General features: G+C 54.6%; 3 protein-coding genes across 5 annotated transcripts in view; 1 reads left to right on the plus strand and 2 right to left on the minus strand.

The window, feature by feature from the left end:
- The window catches only part of MMP24 (matrix metallopeptidase 24), a 28,534-nt gene extending 16,673 nt beyond the window's left edge, over positions 1-11,861 (plus strand). For both annotated transcript variants that reach the window (XM_055544854.1, XM_055544853.1), the window contains 5 exons: positions 1,005-1,166; positions 3,210-3,424; positions 6,103-6,241; positions 7,636-7,902; positions 9,950-11,861. In XM_055544854.1, coding sequence (XP_055400829.1) covers positions 1,005-1,166; positions 3,210-3,424; positions 6,103-6,241; positions 7,636-7,902; positions 9,950-10,287 — 1,121 coding nt within the window. In that variant the 3' untranslated portion in view covers positions 10,288-11,861. The remainder of the gene's footprint in view (positions 1-1,004; positions 1,167-3,209; positions 3,425-6,102; positions 6,242-7,635; positions 7,903-9,949) is intronic.
- Positions 11,862-11,888: 27 nt separating this feature from the next.
- On the minus strand, positions 11,889-13,737 carry MMP24OS (MMP24 opposite strand). The gene is made up of 2 exons (XM_055544860.1): positions 13,606-13,737; positions 11,889-13,521 (listed from the first exon to the last, which is right to left on the minus strand). Exon 2 carries the CDS (start codon positions 13,516-13,518, stop codon positions 13,339-13,341), a length of 180 nt encoding a protein of 59 aa, XP_055400835.1. The 5' UTR covers positions 13,519-13,521; positions 13,606-13,737; the 3' UTR covers positions 11,889-13,338.
- A 546-nt stretch (positions 13,738-14,283) lies between these two features.
- Positions 14,284-20,297, minus strand: EIF6 (eukaryotic translation initiation factor 6). Of its 2 annotated transcripts, none has more exons than XM_055544856.1 (7): positions 20,159-20,297; positions 19,811-19,922; positions 19,591-19,676; positions 17,871-18,046; positions 17,156-17,332; positions 16,787-16,968; positions 14,284-14,556 (listed from the first exon to the last, which is right to left on the minus strand). In XM_055544856.1, the coding sequence occupies exons 2-7, from the start codon at positions 19,915-19,917 to the stop codon at positions 14,547-14,549; spliced, it is 738 nt and encodes a 245-aa protein (XP_055400831.1). In that variant the 5' UTR covers positions 19,918-19,922; positions 20,159-20,297; the 3' UTR covers positions 14,284-14,546. The 2 variants fall into 2 exon arrangements, with proteins under 2 accessions (XP_055400831.1, XP_055400832.1); XM_055544857.1 differs by having other exon boundaries at positions 20,130-20,231.
- Positions 20,298-20,500: the final 203 nt, after the last annotated feature.

Below are 20,500 nucleotides of genomic sequence, written 5' to 3' on the forward strand. Positions count from 1 at the left end.
GCTGGGGGTGGGGCGGCAGGTAGAGCTGGAAATGAACAAGTCCTGTCCTGTTCTGGGGCCCAGCTCATGACCACTCTGCTGTGTTGCTGCCTCAGCTTCACACTGGGGATCCCACATCCCACTTTCAGCACATGGACCTTGTTTGCACAGGCATCTGAGTCCCCGCGTTGAACTTGACCTCAGGACTAAGAGCGGCTGTGTGACCCAAGCCCCGCCTACCCCCGGGTCTCTGAAGATGACGGCCAGCCTGCCGCCCAAAGGACTCCCCTCTGCCCGTCCGCTCCCTCCTCCTGGCACAGGCCCTTTCTTACTTCCAGACAGACCCCTCTGATCTCCCCGCCTCTGGTCTAATCACCCACTGATCCTTCCTCCGACTGCGGAGTGATTACATCATGCTGCCACCCCCACTCCTGCTCAAACCCCCCGCGGACCAAGAAGCCAATCCAAATTCCTGCGCGGGCATCACAAGCCCTGCCCGCCAGCCGGCTGACCTCATCTCCCTCTGGCCCTCCCCTCCTGCTTTGTTCCAGGGCCAAGTGGAATGAAACTGCTTGTCCCTGGACCTTGTTTACAGGCGTTCCCTCTGCCAGGAAGGCCACCCCCACCCCTCTTCCTCTCCTTCCCACTGAATCCATTCTCCTGACTAACTTCTTATCTTTATGGGCTTACCTGAAGCTTCACCTCTGTGAAGCTCTCCCTTGAACATCTTCCTTCCAAGTGTCAGTAACTTCTCCCTCCTCCCCAGAATCCTCACTTGACCCCTGGAGACAGCTATTGAAGCACCTGGAACACTAATTTCACTTATTTTCTTTTCTCTGCCCCTACCACTGCCACTGTATGGAAAGTTCTGGAAGGCGGGGACATGTCTTGATTTCTCTGTATGGCCCAGTGTCTGGCACAGGGCCTGAGACAAAGCTTATGCTGGGTATTGCTGAAGTAATGGGTTGACTGCCACTAACACCTAAGTGGGCACCCCGGGCACCTCCCCATCTCGCCCTCTGCAGGGAATGACCTCTTCCTGGTGGCTGTGCATGAGCTGGGCCACGCCCTGGGCCTCGAGCACTCCAACGACCCCAGCGCCATCATGGCGCCCTTCTACCAGTACATGGAGACGCACAACTTCAAGCTGCCTCAGGACGATCTCCAGGGCATCCAGAAGATCTACGGTGTGTGGAGGGGAGAGGGGCCACCCTTCTCGCCTCGAGGCTGGGCTGTCACTGCCTGGGTGGAGGGGGAGGCTGGGGAGCACTGCAGTCTCTGACCACTGTCTGACCGTTAGAGACCTGTGGTGTCTTTGCTTAACCAGAGAGGGCAAGGCTGCTCCCCACCTCCCTCCCTGAACACTTGGGACACCTAGGGGAGGGTCCGAGCTGCCACTGGGAGGGACAAAAGTGACGAGCGGGCCACCCATTCCCCCTCCTCCACTTACCTTCCCTCCACGCACCTCCCCTTACTTCCTGCAGTTCCCTTTCAAGGGGTCCCACCTCAAGCCAAGAGATTCACACGTCCACTCAAGAAATGGTGGTGCAACAGGATGAGTATTATCACCAGAGCTTTTTGCTTAAACAAGAAAAAAAGAAACTAGGCTGATACCTTGATGAGATTTGAGGGGCCTGCTACCATAACCCTCTCCATGCTCTGTTCACACTGGTGCCGGAAGTTCTTGTTCTTGTCCAGGCAGTTGAGACAGGAAGACCCGTTTATGAGAGCAGATGCATGTCTGTATAGTACAACCCCCACAGACCCCAGGATGTGAGGTGTGGGAGGAGGGCTCTGTCTGGGGCCCTGAGGACCTCACAGAGGAGGTGGCCTCACCCAAAGCCTGGAGGATGGGTAGGATCTCCATAGGTGAAGCCATGGAGGACTGGACAGGTGGTGGGGACTGCAAGGTGTTTTAAAAATAAAATGGACCATATTTGCTGAGAGTAGACATGGGGGTAAGGGGATGGATTACGCCAAGGTTTCTGGCTTTTGTAATCACAGAGCAATGGGACTGACTCCTATCACTCAGAGATCTGGGCTGGGATATTGATTTGGGGTCTTTGGTGTTCAATATGGTAGCCACTAGCCACATGTGGCCATTTGAATTCATATTAATTAGAATTAAATAAAATTAAAATTTCAGTTCCTCTGCCACGCTAATAGTCATTTCAAGTGCTCAAGAGCCGCACGTGGCTAGAGGCTGCTATACAAGACAGTGCAGATATAGAACATTTATGTCATCACAGAACATCCCATGGGACGGCTCTAACATCAAGGGTCTTTACAGCCGTGAACCTAGAAGAGATCACAGAGGGCAGTGATTCTCAACTTGGCCTTCCATTGGAATCATCTTGGGACTTGAATTTTTAAAAATACTGTTACCCAGGCTTCGCCCCCAGAGATTGGATTTTAACTGGTCTGGGGTGCCTTCTGAACATCAGGGTTTTCAAAGTTTTCCAGGTAATCCTAATCCTCGCAGCCCAAGTTGAGAAGCACCTAGGGACCAAAACAGAGAGATGAGAAGAGGGCCCACGGCTGTGCTGACCGGTAGAGTGGAGTGGACGAGGAAAGGCTACCAGCAAAGGAGGCAAAGCCGGGACAGTCCACGGAGGCAGAAGGAAAACCAAGAGAGTGCAGGGTTCTGGAAGAGAAGAGTATTTTAAGGAAAGTGTTTCTATGATCTTGCTGGTCTGGCCTCAGACCAGCAACTTTGGCCTCACCTGAGAGCTTGAAGAAATGCAGAATGGCAGGCCCCCCCCACCCAGATACTCTTGAATCTCAACCTGCATTTTTATCAAGACCCCTGGATGATTCACATGGACATCAAAGTTTGAGTCAAGTAACTGTCGGATTTGGCAACATGGAGGTCATGGGTGATCTTGACAGGAGTTTCCACGGGTCACGGGGCAGAGGCCGTACTGGAGCAGGGTGAAGAAAGAGGGGAGCAGGCGGGGAGGGAAGGGGACACTGAGGGACACCTGCTCTCTCGTAAGAGGAGAGAAGAAAGAGAAGATCTCAGCTTTGGGGGTGGGAAGATGAGCGTTCCCATTTAATGGCTGTTTTCATCTATTTTCTGAAAGATTGGGGCAGTAAACAGTGGGGAGGGGGGACAGGATAGGAGGCTGAAGTGTGACAGGCTTGTCTCACACTGCCTGGCGACGCGGAGGCAACAGCAGTGGGGCACAGGGAACGGCTGCCCCACCCTAAGGCGCAGCCCCTCTCTCCAGGACCCCCAGCCGAGCCCCTGGAGCCCACCAGGCCCCTCCCCACGCTGCCGGTGCGCAGGATCCACTCACCGACGGAGAGGAAACACGAGCGCCAGCCCAGGCCCCCGCGGCCACCCCTCGGGGACCGACCAGCCACACCCGGCGCCAAACCCAACATCTGTGACGGCAACTTCAACACGGTGGCCCTCTTCCGGGGCGAGATGTTTGTGTTTAAGGTAGGACCTCGGTGCCCCCCTCCATGGGTGGGAGAGAGCGGCTGCTCTGGGATTAGGCCTTCTGGGGGGGCCCAGATGGATGGGAGCAAGTCCAGCAGCCAGGACACAGGGTCTCTTTCTGGCGCTGCTGGGTCAGTGGACTGTTTTCAAGAGGGAAGGGGGAAGATGGGTGAGTCTGCCCCTTCCCAGGGGTCAACGCTGGGGAAAAAGTGCTGGAGTCTGGCCTCTGGTCTGTGACTCTGAACAAGTCACGTCCATTGTCTGGATCTCGGTTTCTCCCCCTGAGAGCTGGGGGAGTCACTTGCTCTAACGAAGGGTGTGTGCAGACCCCACGAGCTGTGCCTGTGATGATGGAGGCTTGGGGTAGGGGCTGGTGCAGCCATGGCTGAGTCTGTCTCTGGTCCTGGCAGGGCCGAGAGAATGGTTCTGAGGTGCCCCTGACAGAAAGCTGGCCAGGTCACGTCCCTTGTCCTGCTCGGGTCTCTCTGGCCATGGGCGGACAGGGTGGCGGCCTGCTCCCTGTGTTGCAGTTGGGTTGTCAGGGATGCCGACTCTGGGACAGTGTTTGGGATGCAGGATTTTTTTTTTTTAAGATTATTTTGATGTGGACCATTTAAAAGTATTTGTTGGATTTGTTACAATATTGCTTCTGTTATGTTTTGGCCTTTTGGCCCCAAGGCACATGGGCTCCTAGTTCCCCAGCCAGGGATCGAACCTGTGCCCTCTACATTGCAAGGCAAAGTCTTAACCACTTCTGCTAGGGTAGTCCTGTGATGCAGGATTTTGACTAGGACGCACCTTTGGGACCCACATCTGTGGGAAGGAAGAGAGGGAGGCCTGGCAGGGCAAGAGGAGAAGACATTAATGAGTAGCAACTAGGCCCACTAAAGGGACTTCCCTGGTGGCTCAGATGGTAAAGAATCTGCCTGCAATGCAGTACACTCGAGTTTGATCCCTGGGTTGGGACAATTCCCCTGGAGAAGGAAATGGCAACCCACTTCAGTATTCTTGCCTGGAGAATCCCATGGACAGAAGAGCCTGGTAGGCTTTAGTCTATGGGATCGCAGAGACTACTGAGAAATAAACAATACTAATAGGCCCACTGCAGACCTGGCCACCCCCGCAGAGAGCTCTGGGACTAGAACGGCCCATCAGAGTCATCCCACTTGGGCCCCAAATGGCTGGAACTTTATTCAGTCCCTGGACAAAGGAGGCCATGACTTTGGGGGAGCTGCCTGGAGCTGAGGCCATCCCCAGAGAGGCTAACAGGTGAAAACTGCCTGCTGACCACACTCCCAGCCCCCAGGCGAGAAGCCCTCCACTGACGGGGGGCTGGGCAGTGCGTCTCCAGCACACTGGGGGACTGTGGAGGGCTGCCCACCCCACGCCCCTTGTGGATTCTCCCCAGCAAGCTTTGCACTCTGACCAAGAATCAGGCAACAGAGGTCCACCCCAGTCCTGCTCTGACTGTGAGGCTCAAAGGAAGTTACTAGGCCTTCCTTAAGACTCTATCTCAGATCTACTTAACAGGAATTGTGAAAGTCAAAATAAGGTTTAAAAAGCTGGATGTGAAAGTGCTTTGTAAAACACCTAAAAAAAGGCAAATCTTCTCTACTTTCGAACCATCTTTCATGTATCATGTTCATTCTTCTGTACCCTTGGATCCTCCAGCTGAATGATTCCTAAGCAAGTCTGGGTTTTATCATTCCCATTGACACATAAGAAAACTGAAGCCCTGGGAAGTTACAGGCCTCGCCCAGAGTGCCTACCAACCAGGACTGCAGTGGGACAAGACACCAGTGTGCGGAGGAGGGCTTTTTTCCACACTTGGCCTGTTGAGCTACCATTTAATCAACACCAGCTATGTGCCCTGTACTGTTCTAGGTGCTTCACCTATAATCTCTCATCTTTCCCTTCATTATTACCTGGCTCAGATAGCAAAGAATCTGCCTGCAACGCGGGAGACCTGAGTTTAACCTGGGTTGGGAAGATCCCCTGGAGGAGGGCATGGCAACCCACTCCAGTATTTTTGCCTAGAGAATCCCATGGACAGAGGAGCCTGGTGGGCTACAGTCCACGGGGTCGCAAAGAGTCGGACACAACTGATCGACTAAGCACAGCACAGTGCAGGTGAGGCTCTTCAAGTACTGAGCCCCAGGTCATGCAACTGTAAGAGGATGAGCCTGAATTCACAGCCAGGGCTTGGGGGAATTTCCACAGCTTGCTTCCCATGGTCCTTGCCCTGCTTGCCAGCTGGAGCCAGCCATGAGGCGGGCACTCTGCCCGGCATCAATGAGCGCCCCCTGCTGCCCAGCCTCGGGAAGGGCCCCTCTGATGTCAGTAACTCTCCTCTGCCCTCCTGTGGTCAACCCAGGCACCGCACCATCCTTTCCAGCTCCTCCACGCTGTCTCCTTTTCCCCCCTAGGCCTGTCTGTCAGCTCTGTCTTGCGACCCCTTGGGCAACAAGAGCCATTGGATGCCTTATTGAAGAGAGGTGATGAGCATCCTGGCTTCAGCATTGGGCTCCGAATTTAGATGCAGTAAATGGACAGACTTCATGGAGGCTTGCCAGGGGGGCGACCAGGGGAAGTTGTTGGGTTGTTGGGGCCCGAGTCCCAGGGCTGAGATCACTGGGTTCAAAGGCTATGCCTCTTTCTTTCCTCATCGTAACCCCCAGGATCGCTGGTTCTGGCGCCTGCGCAATAACCGGGTGCAGGAGGGCTACCCCATGCAGATCGAGCAGTTCTGGAAGGGCCTGCCCGCCCGCATAGACGCAGCCTATGAAAGGGCGGATGGAAGATTTGTCTTCTTCAAAGGTAACATGGTCTGTGCAGAGGGGTGGGACAGTTCCCTTCCCTTTTCGGGACGCCCTTTCTCTACCTTTGAAGAGGCAAGACAGGTCTGAGGGGGTGCGGCGGGTGAGGGTGGATCTCCTGCAAGTCTTTCTAGCCCTAACACTGACATCGGACAGGACGGACCCCTGTCAGGGAGTGACCGTTGAGGGTTTCTATGTGCCAGAGTTGGTGGGGTGACAAGCCTCACCCACACAGGGTAGAGGATGGTGGACAACTGAAGGGCATCCATGCTCCACGGGAGGCCACCGCGTGAGCTCTATAACAGCCTGGAGGGAGGGGGGCGCACAGGCTGGAGAGGTAAGGGAATGCGGGAGGGGAGCTAGTTGTCCGGCTCACCCAGCTTGTGCTGGGTTGTTTCACTTCGGTTATCTTGACTTGGCCAGGCCTCAGAAGGATAAGATACAGGTAGTGAGAAGCGAGGGAAGCATTCCAAGGGGAAGGAAGAGCATAGCCAAAGGAGTAGTTCAAGTCCTTTAGAAAACCCACAGGATGGCCATGGAGTGCCACGCAAGAGCCATGCCTGGAAAGGTAGTTTAGGCGAGAGTCCTGAGAGCCCTGGTTGCCCACCCAGACTGCGGCCTCGATCCATTAGGCCAGTGCTGGCAGTCACTCTTCATCTGTGAGCAGCAGAGAGCCAGAGGGCAGGTGGCAGTCAGGGCAGAGGTGAGAGGCCATTTCTGGAGTTGAGGATGTTACTGGAGTTGAGGAGGGCGATGTCTCTAAGGCTTGTGCCGGGAGGAGCAGTGAGGTCAGGAGATGGAAAAGTCCTTGCAAGAGGCTGAGTGCTGAGAGGAGGAGGAAAGAGGACCAAGGATGCCACCTTCTTGGGGACGCTGCAGGGCAGAGAGGTGGTGAGGGAGGGAGCCCTCGCAGTGGAGAGGAGGAACTCTGGAAGCAGACCTAGAAATTCCCAAAGGTCAGTGGACAATCAGGGTCTTGGGCCTGGGGCCAGGTCCACTGGGAGAGTGGCCATGGGCCACAGCCTCAGAGCTGGGTGTCACTGGTAGAAGTACTTGTGTGTGTGTAAAGCCAGGAGAGGCTGAGGTCACCCAGAAAGGAGCAAGGAGCGAGTCACATGAAACGAAAAGAGGGTGGGGCACAGAGCTGGGGCAGCGTGGGGCGAGCTGCCCAGGACCTGACACTAGATTCTGGCTTCTTGCCCTCTAAGCTCTGCCTGGGCCGAGGGGCCCCAGCCTCCCCTGCCACGGGAATCAAGCTGGCCTAGGGCTGTTTCCCCTTGACACTGGCTTCATGAATGACTTCGGTCCCAGTAGATGATGGGCAAGTGGCTCTAACCACAATCTCCGGCATTGAATGACTGAGGAAAGCTAATCCTGGGCTCCTCTTGGCCACAGGGGACAAATACTGGGTGTTTAAGGAGGTGACGGTGGAGCCTGGGTACCCCCACAGCCTGGGAGAGCTGGGCAGCTGTCTGCCCCGAGAAGGCATTGACACAGCTCTGCGCTGGGAACCTGTGGGCAAGACCTACTTTTTCAAAGGCGAGCGGTACTGGCGCTACAGCGAGGAACGGCGGGCCACGGACCCTGGCTACCCCAAGCCCATCACCGTGTGGAAGGGCATCCCCCAGGCTCCCCAAGGGGCCTTCATCAGCAAGGAAGGATGTACGTAAGAGCCCGGCTGGGTTTGGGGGGATCTGGTTTAGTGTAGGTCTCATCCGGGCCCGCCCATGGGAGGCGTACTCTCATGGTATCCAGGTTTGAGAAATACCACCTGGTGGCAAAGACAACTGCCTCATATCGACTCACAGTCACAGTCACTTAATCCTAACAGCTGCCAAGTCAGTTTCTCATCTGTGGGCATCATTCACAACTGAGAGGCTTTCATAGACTGACTTCATTCCCTCAGGCAGCATTTCTCAAGCAGAGGTCCTCAGGAGTACTCTAGGAGTGCCTTGAGTTATCAGATCTGAAATGATGGATGTGGCGATCCAAAGGGCTTTTTCACAGGGCTTGAAGATAACAGAGAGAAGCCTTTTTTTTTTTTTTTTAACGTATGAGATATTTTCTAAGCTTCTCCTGGGTGGCAGGCTGACTCAGAGCCTCTCTCCCCACTAGACTAGAAGCTTGTCAAGAAGAAGGACTGAGGGAATGCCATGGCAGTCCAGTGGCTAGGGCTCTGTACTTCAATGCTGAGGGCCTGGGTTCAATCCCTGGTTGGGGTACTCAGACCCCCACAAGCTGTACAGCACAACCAAAAGGAAGAAGAGGGGCTGGGACTTGCCAGGTGCCGAGCACGTATCCATGAATGTTTGTTGAATTCATCTCCATCGATCTGGTCAAAAGCAGACTCTGGAGCCAACCTGGCTGGTTTCATATCCCACCCCCACTACTCAATATGAGTTTGGGCATAGCACTTAAGTCTCTTCATCTATAAAATGCGGATAATAATGGTCCCTACTTCACAGAGCTTTGTGAGGATGAACATCAATTACGTAGAGCAGTTGACCCGTGCCACGTACGTTTCAGCTGTTATTATCGTCATCCTGTTTAGGGTGTTTTAGTTTTTATGGGATGACAGGCATTCATTCACTCCACAGTAATTACTGAGAGCCAGGTTGTGTGGGAGGGCTGGAGATGGAGCTTGGAATGAGATGTGCATCGCATCTCTGGCTCCCAGCCTAGAGGCAAATAAACAAGTAAGGTGGCAACAAAGGCAGTAAGGGAAAGCACTTGGGAGAGAGCATCTGAGCAGAGGGCCCTGTGAGAGAGGGTTGTCAGGAAGGGCTCTCCAAGGAGACGTCTCTGGTAAGAAAGCCAGGGGCTAACAGGGGAGCTGCTATTTGGTGGCTCTCCTGTGTCACTGATGCTTTACACACGTGGCCTTACTCTTTGGGGGAGCCTCAGAGACAGGTGACATCAGGAACCTTAGCCAATGAAAGTCCCAGCCAGGGTGAGGAGCCGGCCAATGGGAGAACATGAGTTGCTCTCCATCAGGACTGGCTTGGGCGATACGGCTGCTGCAGGGAGCCTTGTGGTGGCTGCCAAGCCCTGCTGCCTCCTTGCCTTCCATCCCCTCCCCCAGCAGTGTCCCAGCGACCCTGCAATCTGTGTTGTGAAGTCATGTGTGCCAAGCCCCCAAAAAGGCATGGTAATTACCAAGAGGTGGTGTCCACTGTCGACAAGAGAATTCTGGCTCCTTGTCCCCCTTGGCTCAGGCAGGAGCAGGTGCAGCCCTGGAGCTAGCTGTGGAGGCAGCGCTGTACAAGCTCTGAGTAGGGGGTTGCATCTGACCCATATTGGGGTGGGGGGCATGAGGGGCTATTGGCATAGTACAACAGGGCTGAGAAGGGTCCTTGTCTAGGAAACACAAAATGAACTCACCAGTTCTACCTAAAGCCCCTCAGTGGCTTCCCAGCACCTCTGAGATGACAGGATGGGCTGGTCCAGGTCTGGGTGCCTCTGCAGCTGGGCAGGTCATACTCCCTGACCAGCCATACCCTCTGCGGGGTGTGCCGGGCACTCCAAGTATTCCAGCATGCTGTCCCCACCGCTGCATGCGCCCACCCCCGCCTTCAGAGCTGCTGGTGGGCTCCTCTCGGGTGGGAGGCGCCCCCTCCTCCACACCGCCACAGCCCCTTGCCTTTTCCTGCTGGCCCAGAGCAGGTGCAGGAAGTGTCTGGGATGGTGATGCTGGGCCGTGTTTCTGCAGATTACACGTACTTCTATAAGGGCCGGGACTATTGGAAGTTTGACAACCAGAAGCTGAGCGTGGAGCCAGGCTACCCGCGCAACATCCTGCGGGACTGGATGGGCTGCAACCAGAAGGAGGCGGAGCGGCGCAAGGAGCGGAGGCTGCCCCAGGATGACGTGGACATCATGGTGACCATCAACGACGTGCCCGGCTCTGTCAACGCGGTGGCCGTGGTTATACCCTGCATCCTGTCCCTCTGCATCCTGGTGCTGGTCTACACCATCTTCCAGTTCAAGAACAAGGCGGGCCCTCAGCCTGTCACCTACTATAAGCGGCCGGTCCAGGAGTGGGTGTGAGCAGCCCAGAGCCCTCTTTGTCCACTCAGTCTGGCTGGCCAGGCCCTTCCTCACCAGGGTCTGAGCGGCAGCTCTGGCCACTGCCCACCGGGGCCAGCAGGGCCCTAGGCCAGGGGTCATGCAGCTGAAGTGGTGGTGCATTGGCCTGGGCTGAGCATGGGGCAGGGAGTGATGGCGGCTGTGCCAGGATGGGTGCCTGGCGCCCAGCTGCCAGCCTTCTGTCCTGGGTAACTGCTCCCTACTCCAGGGAACAGGCCAGGCCGTGTCAGGAGGCAGGGCCCATGCCAGGAGGAGGCCCTGTGGTCACTGCGCCCCGTGGTGTCCATGAGGCACCACGGCACTGAACCTGGCTGGACCCAGCACCTTCTGTGGGAAGCCAGCACAGCTCTTGGCCCCATCTGGGAGATGCCACCAGTCCTGGCCCCCTTTGCCAACACCTGCTGGTCAGATGTCCCCCCCACCCCACTCCCACTGTCCTCCACGGCTACAGGACCCCTGCTGCCGACACAGTGGGCAGCAAGCCTGGGTTTCCCCTGCTGCCATAGCAGACCCCTCAGGAAACCTGCTCCACACATCAGGGTCTCCTCTGAGACCCGGAATTTAGGGTCACAAGCTGCAGGCAGGGCTGTGGCCCAGCTGGGTCTGACAAGGACGCAGCTGTCACGTCGTGAATATTTCAGTGTCCTGTCACTATTGTTTAAAGTCCCATTTTGCAAAGGCTGCTTGAGGCTTTAGGTGAATTAGTGGTGACTGTCTTGGCAAGGCCAGCCCTCCCCCCAGCGATAAGGACCAAGGTGCTGTTAAGGCCACTCCAGTGCCCCAACACCCCAGGAGCCGGGCCCTGATAATGAGGCTACAGGGTGGGAGCAGGAGCTGACCCCTCTCTGGAGGCTGATTTAAGTTTGTAGCTGTCCTCTACTCTCCAGTCTCTCTCACCATCCCCCAAGTCCCTGCCCTGCTCCAGCCTGTCACCTGTGGCATGAGAGCTCAGCCTGCTTCAGTGAGACAGAAATGACTCCAGGCCAACACTCTCATGATCCTGGGGGAAGGGGCCCAGGGCAGTCTTCTGAAATGCTCAGAGCCCGCACCCCTAGGTGCCCTGAGACCAACTCAATTTCTCAGCCCAGAAGCAGTGTTTATACCATGAGCTTGGCCCCTGCTAACCCAGCTCTCTGGGCCCACCACCCTGCACTGCTCTTTGGAAAAGGGTACCCATAACTGGTAACAGGCCCAAGCCTAGGGGCCCGCCCTTCACTGTCTCTGGCAGGAATTCTTAGGGCTTGGCTTGCCTCACATCAACCCAGGAAGAGGCAGACCTGCTTGTTGCTAAGGAGCCAGAGGCAGGACCAATGGGCTCAATGATGTCCATGGGCTCTCTGCCAAATCCAAGAGGAGATGTCAATCTTTGGGGGTGCTGGCAGGGCCTCTGAGCCTGCACGGGCCTTGCCCCCTACCCTGTGGCCTCTGAGCTTTGGGTCTGCTTAACCTGTAGCAGACAGGGCCTCTGGGAGCCATCTTGAGCAAAATCTCTTTTGTCCCAGAGACACCTATATGGGTCCACTGTGTTCCGTCATCATCCTTGTTTTTTTTTTTTTTTCCTCATTTTGGTCAAGGGCGGGCTCCCTGGGGCGGGTGGGGAACAACTGCGGAGATATTAGTGATTCATAGGTTTGTACAGTGTTTTATACTTTGCAAAGCACTTTATTAGCTCACCCGTCCACTCACATGTAACTCATGTAGTCCTTGGGAGGCCAAGGATAACTCTCACTGTGCCCTCAAACAAAGCACAGAGAGGCTGTTACTTGCCCAGGCCATTTAGTGGGCTTGCTGGGCATTGGGTCCCCACCTGTGGACCTCTCCAGGGTCCAAGATGAGATCAGAAGTGTCTCTTTTATCCATCTTTCCTCGGCCTCCCTTCCCCCTTCCCTGGTCCCTCTCCACTCCTCAGGTTGGTGCTCTCACTTCGCGAAAGCTCTAGGTGCCCCAGGCTCCCCACTGGCTCCTGGTACTACTGAGGTCAGCTGAGAAACAGCAGGAGATGGAGGCAGGCAGCCCAGGCTGCAGATGTGAGGGACGCAGGGCCAGGCCCAGAGAGGGCTCAGCCTGGAGGCTTCCAGTCATGGATTCTCCTGCTTTGGTGTCATCTGTTTGTCCATCATCCCAGGACAGGGCAGACAGACAGAGGGGCAAAGCACTGGGGACCCCAGAGCCCAGCTTCCCCTCAGTCTGGGGAACATCACAGCATTTCAGTGTCAGTCACATTTTAAACTGATCAGCCTTTGTATAATGTTTTTTAAATCATTTCTAAATAAAACAAAAATACAGAGCGTGTCATTTCCCTGGGCTGTCGGAACAGGGATCAGGTTCTGAGTGGCCTAAAGAAGCTTCTGGGAGACAGGATGCTTTGGGGTGTCTGAGAGCTGCCCAATGCATCTCATCTGCCAGCCCCCAAAATCAGATGCCCTCTCTCTCCAAAAGGCTGGCCCTGGAGGCCCTCTGTGACTGGGGTCCCAGGGATAGAACCGGATAATGCCAGGGTGGCCACCCAGGATGGCACCTCTCCCAGGAGAGGTACGGATGGGCAGGTTCACTGTGGCAAGGTCTTTTCTGAAGTCAAGACACAAGGTGTTATGACCAGGACAAAAGCAAGAGCCCAGTTCTTGGTGATAGGGAAAAATGAGGTGAGGTGAGGTGAGGTCAGTAGCCTTGGGGTCTTCTTACCAAGAGTCCTGACCTGGTTCTGGAAGCCTGTGACGAGAAGGCTGCCCCAGGACCCAGACGGCCGGAGAAACTGGGGGGTGGGCAAAACACGAAAGTCTGAGCTAGACTGGGTGCAGGCTAAGAAGCGAACAAATCCAGGGTAGCGGGAGGGGCCGGAGGAAAGACAGCGCCCCGAGAGGCTGCAGAGGAGGCTTCCTTCCAGTCCCCCTCGAGCTCCCTGACTCTCCGTGCGCCTCCAGGGTGGGCGAAGGTGGGGAGAGACAAGGCCCCACCAGGAGAAGCGGACCGGACGACAGGAGGCGGCGGGCGCTAACTGCGGAGGGCGGAGAGTCAGTACCAGGAGGTGCAGGTGATGAGGAAGCGCACGTCGTCCAGCGGCCCCCAGGGGCTGGGCTCTGGCCGGGGCCGAGCAGGGCCCTCCGGCGCCTCAGGCTGGGGTTGGGGCTGCGGCTGCGGCTGGGGCTGCGGCGGCTCCGTGGAGCCCTGGCCACCGCTCAGCTGCGCGCCCATGTTCTGCAGGAGGACAGGCCCGTCAGGTGCGGGGCCGACTGCACGCCACCCCTGCCCCGCCCCGCCCCGCTGGGGCCCGCCCCTCACCTCGCAACGCCGGAGTCCCGGGTCGGAACAGTCCCAGCGCGGGTCTCCGTTCCCCGCTCGCCAGCGCAGATGCGTCTGGAGGCACTGGCGTCCTGACGTCACGGCGCACGAACCACGCCCCCTAAGCGCCTGGGAAGGTTTCAGGACGCAGGGGCGGGGCCCAACATACCCGACCCCACCCACCAGCAACCGGCCAAACCTGCCCCCAAGTCCCGGGGCCCCGCCCCGCGAGCAACTCGGAGACGATGGGATCCGCCACAACTACCCACGCCTCCCCAAGCCTGGCTCCACACGCACCCAAGGCCCTAAGGCAAAGGGCGGGAGATGAGTCTGAGACTGTCCAGGGCACCTAGCAGCCAGGCCAACAACCTCCATCCACCACTGCGGGTCAAGGAGGACAAGGCTGCCCTGTGGCCAGGTGCCCCAAAGCCCTTCAGGATCCTCACACTGGCGTAGGGGAGAGCTGAAACAGACTCATTCTTTGAAGCCAAAACGATAAGGCTGAAGTCGTGTAGAAAACGGTAGTATAATGGCATGTTTCTTTCTCTTGCCCTGGGATGAAGCTAATGATGGGGGGCATGTAAAACTAAGGGGTGTGTGCATCCTGCTCCACCTTCCCCCTGGAACAATGATGAGGGGCTGAGTACAGGTTGAAATCCCCAAACAACACATTCAGAATGGCCAGAGGAAGCTGCCCTTTAATGGGGTGGCACAGACAACAGAGCTCTCAGCCAGAAGCCATAGGACCTGCCAGCCAGCATGATGTGGCACATTTTTGCAGTAACTATAGATTCAGGAGATGGGCACAGATGAAGTAAGGCTGGGCATACAGCCACGAGTCCAGGTGAGTTCTCTGCCACCGCCCTGCCAGCATTCAGGACAGACTGGGTGGAACACTGAGAGGGAGCCAAAGTCGAGCCAGGACCAGTATGGAAGCTGACTCAGGTGAGGCTGGAGAGAGAGAAAGGAGTATTGTCAGTAGGTGTCAGAGCACAGCTCACTCTCCATGCTCAAGGTGCTTGCCTCCACCCTCACCCCAGGACCTCTGTTCCAGCTCTGCCCTGAAGAGCCCCTTCCAGATTCCACCACTCCCACAAGTAACAATCCAGTCTAGAACTCTCAATGCTTAAAAAGGAAAAGTAACTCCTTCTCCATTCAAGCGGGTGAACTCAAAATAACTTATTCAAATTGTTGATCATAATCAGAGCCTCACAGGTCAAGTCCAACAGACTAAATTAGACAAGGGAAGGGGGGTGCTCAGAGAGGGAAAAGAGACACGACTAGGTCACAAATCCTCTAGTGGTAGGACTGGGGCCGGAACATTCTTCCTGGAGGTGATAATCATTTGCATGATTGTAAAAGTGAAGGACATCTTTTTTTTTGGGGGGGGGGGGGGCTGCCCCTCACAGCTTACAGGATCTTGGTTCCCTGACCAGGGACTGAACCCAGGCCTTCAGCAGTGAAAGCAGTGAGTCCTAACCACTGGGCTTCCAGGGAATTGCCTGAAGTACACATTTCTAATCCCTTATCTGACATCGTCCTTGTGAGGTCTCATGGGCACCTCAAACTCAACAGGTTCAAAGCCAAAGGAGGCTAATGAGTTTTGTCTCTTCTTTATCAATACCCATTTTTTAAAAATAGTAACTACAATGCTGACCAGTGCTGCTGCCTGTAAGCAGTTCTGCCTGGCAGTTTCTGAAGTTTTTCCATTAAATACAACATTGCTCTGGTTTTTTTTAGTAGGTAACAATTATCAGGTTGAAGCTGAAAATCCAAAACTTTGGCCACCTGATGCGAAGAACTGACTTATTGGAAAAGACCCTGATCCTGGGAAAGATTGAAGGCAGGAGGAGAAGGGGGCAACAGAGGATGAGATGGTTGGATGGCATCACCGACTCGATGGACATGAGTTTGACCAGGCTCCAGGAGTTGGTGATGGACAGGGAAGCCTGGCATGCCGCAGTCCATGGGGTCTCGAAGAGTCAGACACAACTAAGCAACTGAACTGAAATGACTTGAATTATCAGGTTACAAAAATTTCTTTCTGTTCTCAGTTGCTAAGAAGTTTCTCTGTTTTGTTCTTTAATTAAATGGTTAATTGTGGAAGTACTGTTTTATGAGGGTCAATGTTCCAAAAGGGGAGGGAGGGTATATTTTATTCATCACCACATCATAATTGTCTGATACATAGTAGGTATTAAAAAATAAAAGTTGTTAAACAAATGACAAAACCACTGGTACCGTTTTCCTGTTCAGACCTTTTCAACTGCTCTCCAGTGCTGAGAGCAGTTTGTCAGTGTGGTCTCCACACTGCCCTCATCAGAATCACCCAGGAAAAATTACTGAAATAACTACACATGGCTGGGTCCTCCGCCAAACTGAGGGAATCAGGATTTGAAGGATGATGTCAAGAATCTACATTAATAAGCATCCCAACACAGAGGTCAAAACACCTACTATAGTCAAAACTTCTTGACATGGGCATTCAGAGTCCTCAACCCTGGGGATAAAACCTTTTCCCTTCATACCCTCCACACTTTCCCACCCTATGTCTGTATATTCAATTACCTACTCATTCCCTGAAGCCCAGGCTGATGGATTTGTCTTCCCCAAAACCTTCCTGGACTCCAGTTAAGTGTCTCATGGCAGCCTCCAGAGCCACAAAAGGCGGGGGAGGGGGTACTAAACATCCAGCACCTGATGCTCTTCCAAAGGAGGAGATTCTACAGCCTAACACTCCAAAATCTCCAGAGTTAGGGCTCAAGAACCCACTTTTGATTTAAACCCACCGAAGTACAGATGACAGTGATTCTGATGCACTCGCCACATCCACCCCCAAGTCCCTGAGGCTCCAAAGCAGCCTTCCCTTCTTCCCTCAATAAAAAGATCCTTCCTGTCTCAGGCTACTGGCTGGATACACCAACACACAGGCAGATTAAAAACTATAAAAGAAGGTGGTCAGCGATAAAGCAAGACAGCCTAGAGAAGGGATACGCTGAGTCAACGTCCTCAAAGATGGGGATGGGCAGATACTCAGGCAATGCTTGTGGACTGCACCTGTGCCTACTCAGCACTATGTGGATGTAGCCTCAAAGAGGAGAAACCACCGGTATGAACAGTGTGGCTCCCATTATAGCTGCATCTCCCTCCCCTCCCCTCAACAGAAGAAAGGCCCAGATACCTGTCAATGAGGGAATCCCGCATGCTGGTAGCAATGGTGCTAGGCTGGGCTTCGTTCAGCTTGAAGACACTCTCCACCACTGACAGCTCTGTGCTGGTGGTGTCCAGGCCACAGAAGGCACACCAGTCGTTCACCACCATCCCAGCAGCAATCACCTCGCTGCCTCTGTTCACAGTGCCCGCCTGCCAAAGGATGGCTCAGTGTGGATCATGGCACCAACAGCCAAGTCATGAGGACTCTCCCCAGTCCCTGGTCTCTGACCCGCAGCCTCAACCCCAAACTGCGACAGGTAATAACCCAGATTCCCAAATACTGGGCAAAGGGATCTGCTCCAGCAGAAAACAGAGGTCAGAGAACATGACTGCTTACCACAAGGGGGACCTGAAGGAGAGAAGACAGCTCATCCTGGTCTTCAATTGAAGTCTTGGGATGTACCAGCCCTCCCTGGTTGCTGAAGACACAGTAGCTTCCTACCAGCACCTGGTCAGCCACTGTCTGTCTGAAGACTTCCACCTTTAGCACATCAGCCAGGATCTCTTCTGTTTCCTGTCAGCCAAAGGTACTGTGCTCAGCACCCAGAACAAACAGATCAAAGTACCCAGGGCCTCCACACCCAGACCCACCCAGGGCGTGACTCCCTAAGCTCATTCCTCTGCTATGCAGCTGCATATGGAAGCTTCACCCAGAAAAAGGAGGGAATACAGCTTGGAGCAGAGTCAAGGCCAGCTACAAAGCCATGCATGCCCTGAAGAGCCAGAGGCTGGTCTCCACATCACCTTCTTTCCCTCTAACCCACAGGCAAGCGTTCAACTGTCAATATTCTCTCCAGCTGCAAGTCTGAATGAGTCAATCTCCCTGATTAATACAGGGAGGATTAATACACTCCCTAGCTTCTTTTCCCTAGCTGGTCACATCACGAAAGGCCTCTGTTCACTCTTCCAACCAGTGCCTGAACTGCAGGAGCCCAGGTGTAAAGAGAAACCACAAGAGATACCCCAAACTCCTGCCTGATAGGCAAGAACAGTGGCTAACCACTGACTAGGCTAATATCCTGTGACTCTTGGGCTAAACTGGGCTGCCTCACCCTGTCCAGGTCTGGGTGGACTAAGGCCACGTAGTCGTTGCAGGTGGTGACATTGCCCAGGGCTGAGAGCCGTTCCTCCACCCGCCGGATCTGCACGCTGTCTGGGAGGCAGTTGCGAATGTGCTGTAGCTCCTGGTCAGTGGTATTGTTGGGCACCAGGAGACCATGCCTGTTCCCTGGAGAGACCCAAATTAGGGCAGGTTGTGTAAGGATGAACTGTAAATTCACAAGACCTGCTGAGCGCTGGGGCCTGAAAATACAACCCAGTCCAGGTAGGTTCCCCAGGAAAGCTTTAGATCCAGACCCCAGTCCTCCAAACCACTAAGCCACACAGCACCCAGGCAACCAGGAGTCCCACTGGGCAGGCCAGAGATGGCCTAGGAGTCTGTCCCAAACATCCTGCCCAATTCACCATCATCCACCAGGAATGACCAGGACCAAAAGGAAGGGCTCTTGGGCATCAGTTGTATATTTCGCTACTTAAAAACTGAGGTAACACTTCATACGTACCAGATGGCTAAATTCTTAAAAAGAACATCAACACCAAGGGTTGGCAAAGATATATGGAGCAACCAATAGGAGTGTAAATTGGGCAGCAACTTCAGATACTTATGTGACATCATCTAGTACACTGGATACCCAGCCATTCCTCTCCCAGATATTATATATTCAACAGAAATACATACATTTGTTCACTAAGAAACATAACAGCACTACTCATAATAGATCAAACTGAAAACTACCCCAAATACCCACTGTCAAAAGAATGAATGAATACACTGTGGTACATTTACACAAAACTGAGTACACAGCAACATGAATGAACTATAATTATACCGTGACAACAATGACTAAACCTCTGCCTAACTCTGCAAGGACACAACTGCGAACTTCTGAACTATGAGTTTCTCCCATCCTTTAAACACACACACACACACACACACACCGATGATCAGGCTAAGTTCTCTCTTATTACATAAGAACTAGCTTCAAGTCCAAAGATCACCAAGTCCAGAGATAAGAGTGTTCTGCCTGAATAAGAAACACTCAGAGTCCAAGATCATCAGGCTTACAATAAAAAATAAAGGAAAAACTCCTATTTGAGCAGAACTACAAACAAGGGGTGGCAGTAAAGGAAAACGGAGCCAGTTCAAAGGATGGACCAGATGCCAGAGACAACAGTGCTGATGGATATAGGGGTACCTGGTAAATAGAACTTAAGCTTTAAATAGGTAACTGCACAGGATGCCCCAGAATCTTAGCTTGTCATTTTTTAGAGGTAGAAATGGACCCTCAGAAGGAGCAAGCAATCTACCAGAGTCAGTGGCCAGGGAGGGAGAGATGACAATCCAGTCTTGCCTCACACTAGGTGTGGAACCGGGTGAGTCACCTGGGTTCTTTGATTTTCAGCTTCCTCATCAGTCAAATTAGGCCAGTAATTCCTACCTCCCAGGGTCTTCAGTGAAGATGGACTGAAACAACTGTAAAAGTGAAAGCCCTTAACATTTTGATTACAATGATCCAGAAACCTTTGCCAGAGGTTGTCCCTGATCTGTTGACACTTAGACCGGGTCCGGCACAGAATTGAGAGATTCTGTAGTCGCTGGAGATGATGGATGAAAGCCTAGAAATCCCTGGGTCCTTCGGGTCCCTTCTAGGGGGAAGATTAAAGGCGCTGGGAGGCTCCACTCCCTCCCTCGGCGACTTTCAGCCGGCTTACCCACACACATGCGCCCGATGATGCGGCAGCCGGCGATGGACGCGTGCACTACGGGGATGGTACCAGCAAGCTCGCCCTCGAACACACTGTGGGGACACGGACTCAATGATCACGGGGCTAAGGGGCCCGAACCCTCCTCACTCTGCCGGGGTCCGACTCCAAGGACCTCTACCCGCCACCCACCCACACACTGCCCGCGGGCCCGGGGCTCCCATGGCACCTGTAGAAGTTCTCCGACCCTCCGATGGCCACCAGGCAGTAGGAGTTGGTAAGTTTGGCAAAGCAGCCGATCTCGCAGTTGTTCTCGAACGACGCACGGACCGCCATGAGGCCTAGGGGTTGTGGGACTGGAGTTCAGGGCCTGTGGATCCTCTCCCGGGTCCGGGTCACCGTCCCCCAGCCTCCGCGCGTCAGCCCCACTGCAACCCCGCCCCACTCGGCCCTCAGCCCTCAGGTCCCGCCCACCGCGCCCATCCAGACTCTCTGGTCCCGAATCCTCCGAACCCGACCCCTCAGGACTCAGGGCGCCCCGAGCTGACCCTTCCGGTGTCCAGCCACAACCGCTCACCAGGTAAACGCAACCTCCACACGCGGCAACAACCCTCCTCTCCCCTCTGTAGGTTTCCGTTTCCGCCTCCACCCTAGGGGATTTCCGACAGAGCGAGGCGCACGCCTTCACGCAGGCGGCCACTCTAGCTCCCAACCCCTGCGCGGACTCTATGGTTGTAAGTGATCCGGTCCAGACCCGCTCCTGGTCCCGCCTCCAGCAAGCTTCTCATTCACTCCTTTATTCATTCATTCAATCGGGAGCTTTGTAGGAGGAACAACTGACAGAGACTTGTGCTGGTTGGATGTGAGGTATCTGAATGGAGGAGCCAGGATGTCTCGCAAAAGATGGGTTGATGCTGGA

The sequence above is a fragment of the Bubalus kerabau genome, chromosome 13 (assembly GCF_029407905.1).
Source record: "Bubalus kerabau isolate K-KA32 ecotype Philippines breed swamp buffalo chromosome 13, PCC_UOA_SB_1v2, whole genome shotgun sequence".
Classification (NCBI taxonomy): Eukaryota; Metazoa; Chordata; class Mammalia; order Artiodactyla; family Bovidae; genus Bubalus; species Bubalus kerabau.

Coding starts and splice junctions, on each gene's coding strand:
- MMP24OS (XM_055544860.1), bottom strand. CDS start 13,518: ATGGGCGCGCAGCTGAGCGGTGGCCAGGGCTCCACGGAGCCGCCGCAG.
- EIF6 (XM_055544856.1), bottom strand. CDS start 19,917: ATGGCGGTCCGTGCGTCGTTCGAGAACAACTGCGAGATCGGCTGCTTT. Junction 19,677..19,810: donor GGGTCGGAGAACTTCTACAG/GTGCCATGGGAG, acceptor GTGTCCCCACAG/TGTGTTCGAGGGCGAGCTTG. Junction 17,333..17,870: donor TCCACCCAGACCTGGACAGG/GTGAGGCAGCCC, acceptor TTTGGCTGACAG/GAAACAGAAGAGATCCTGGC.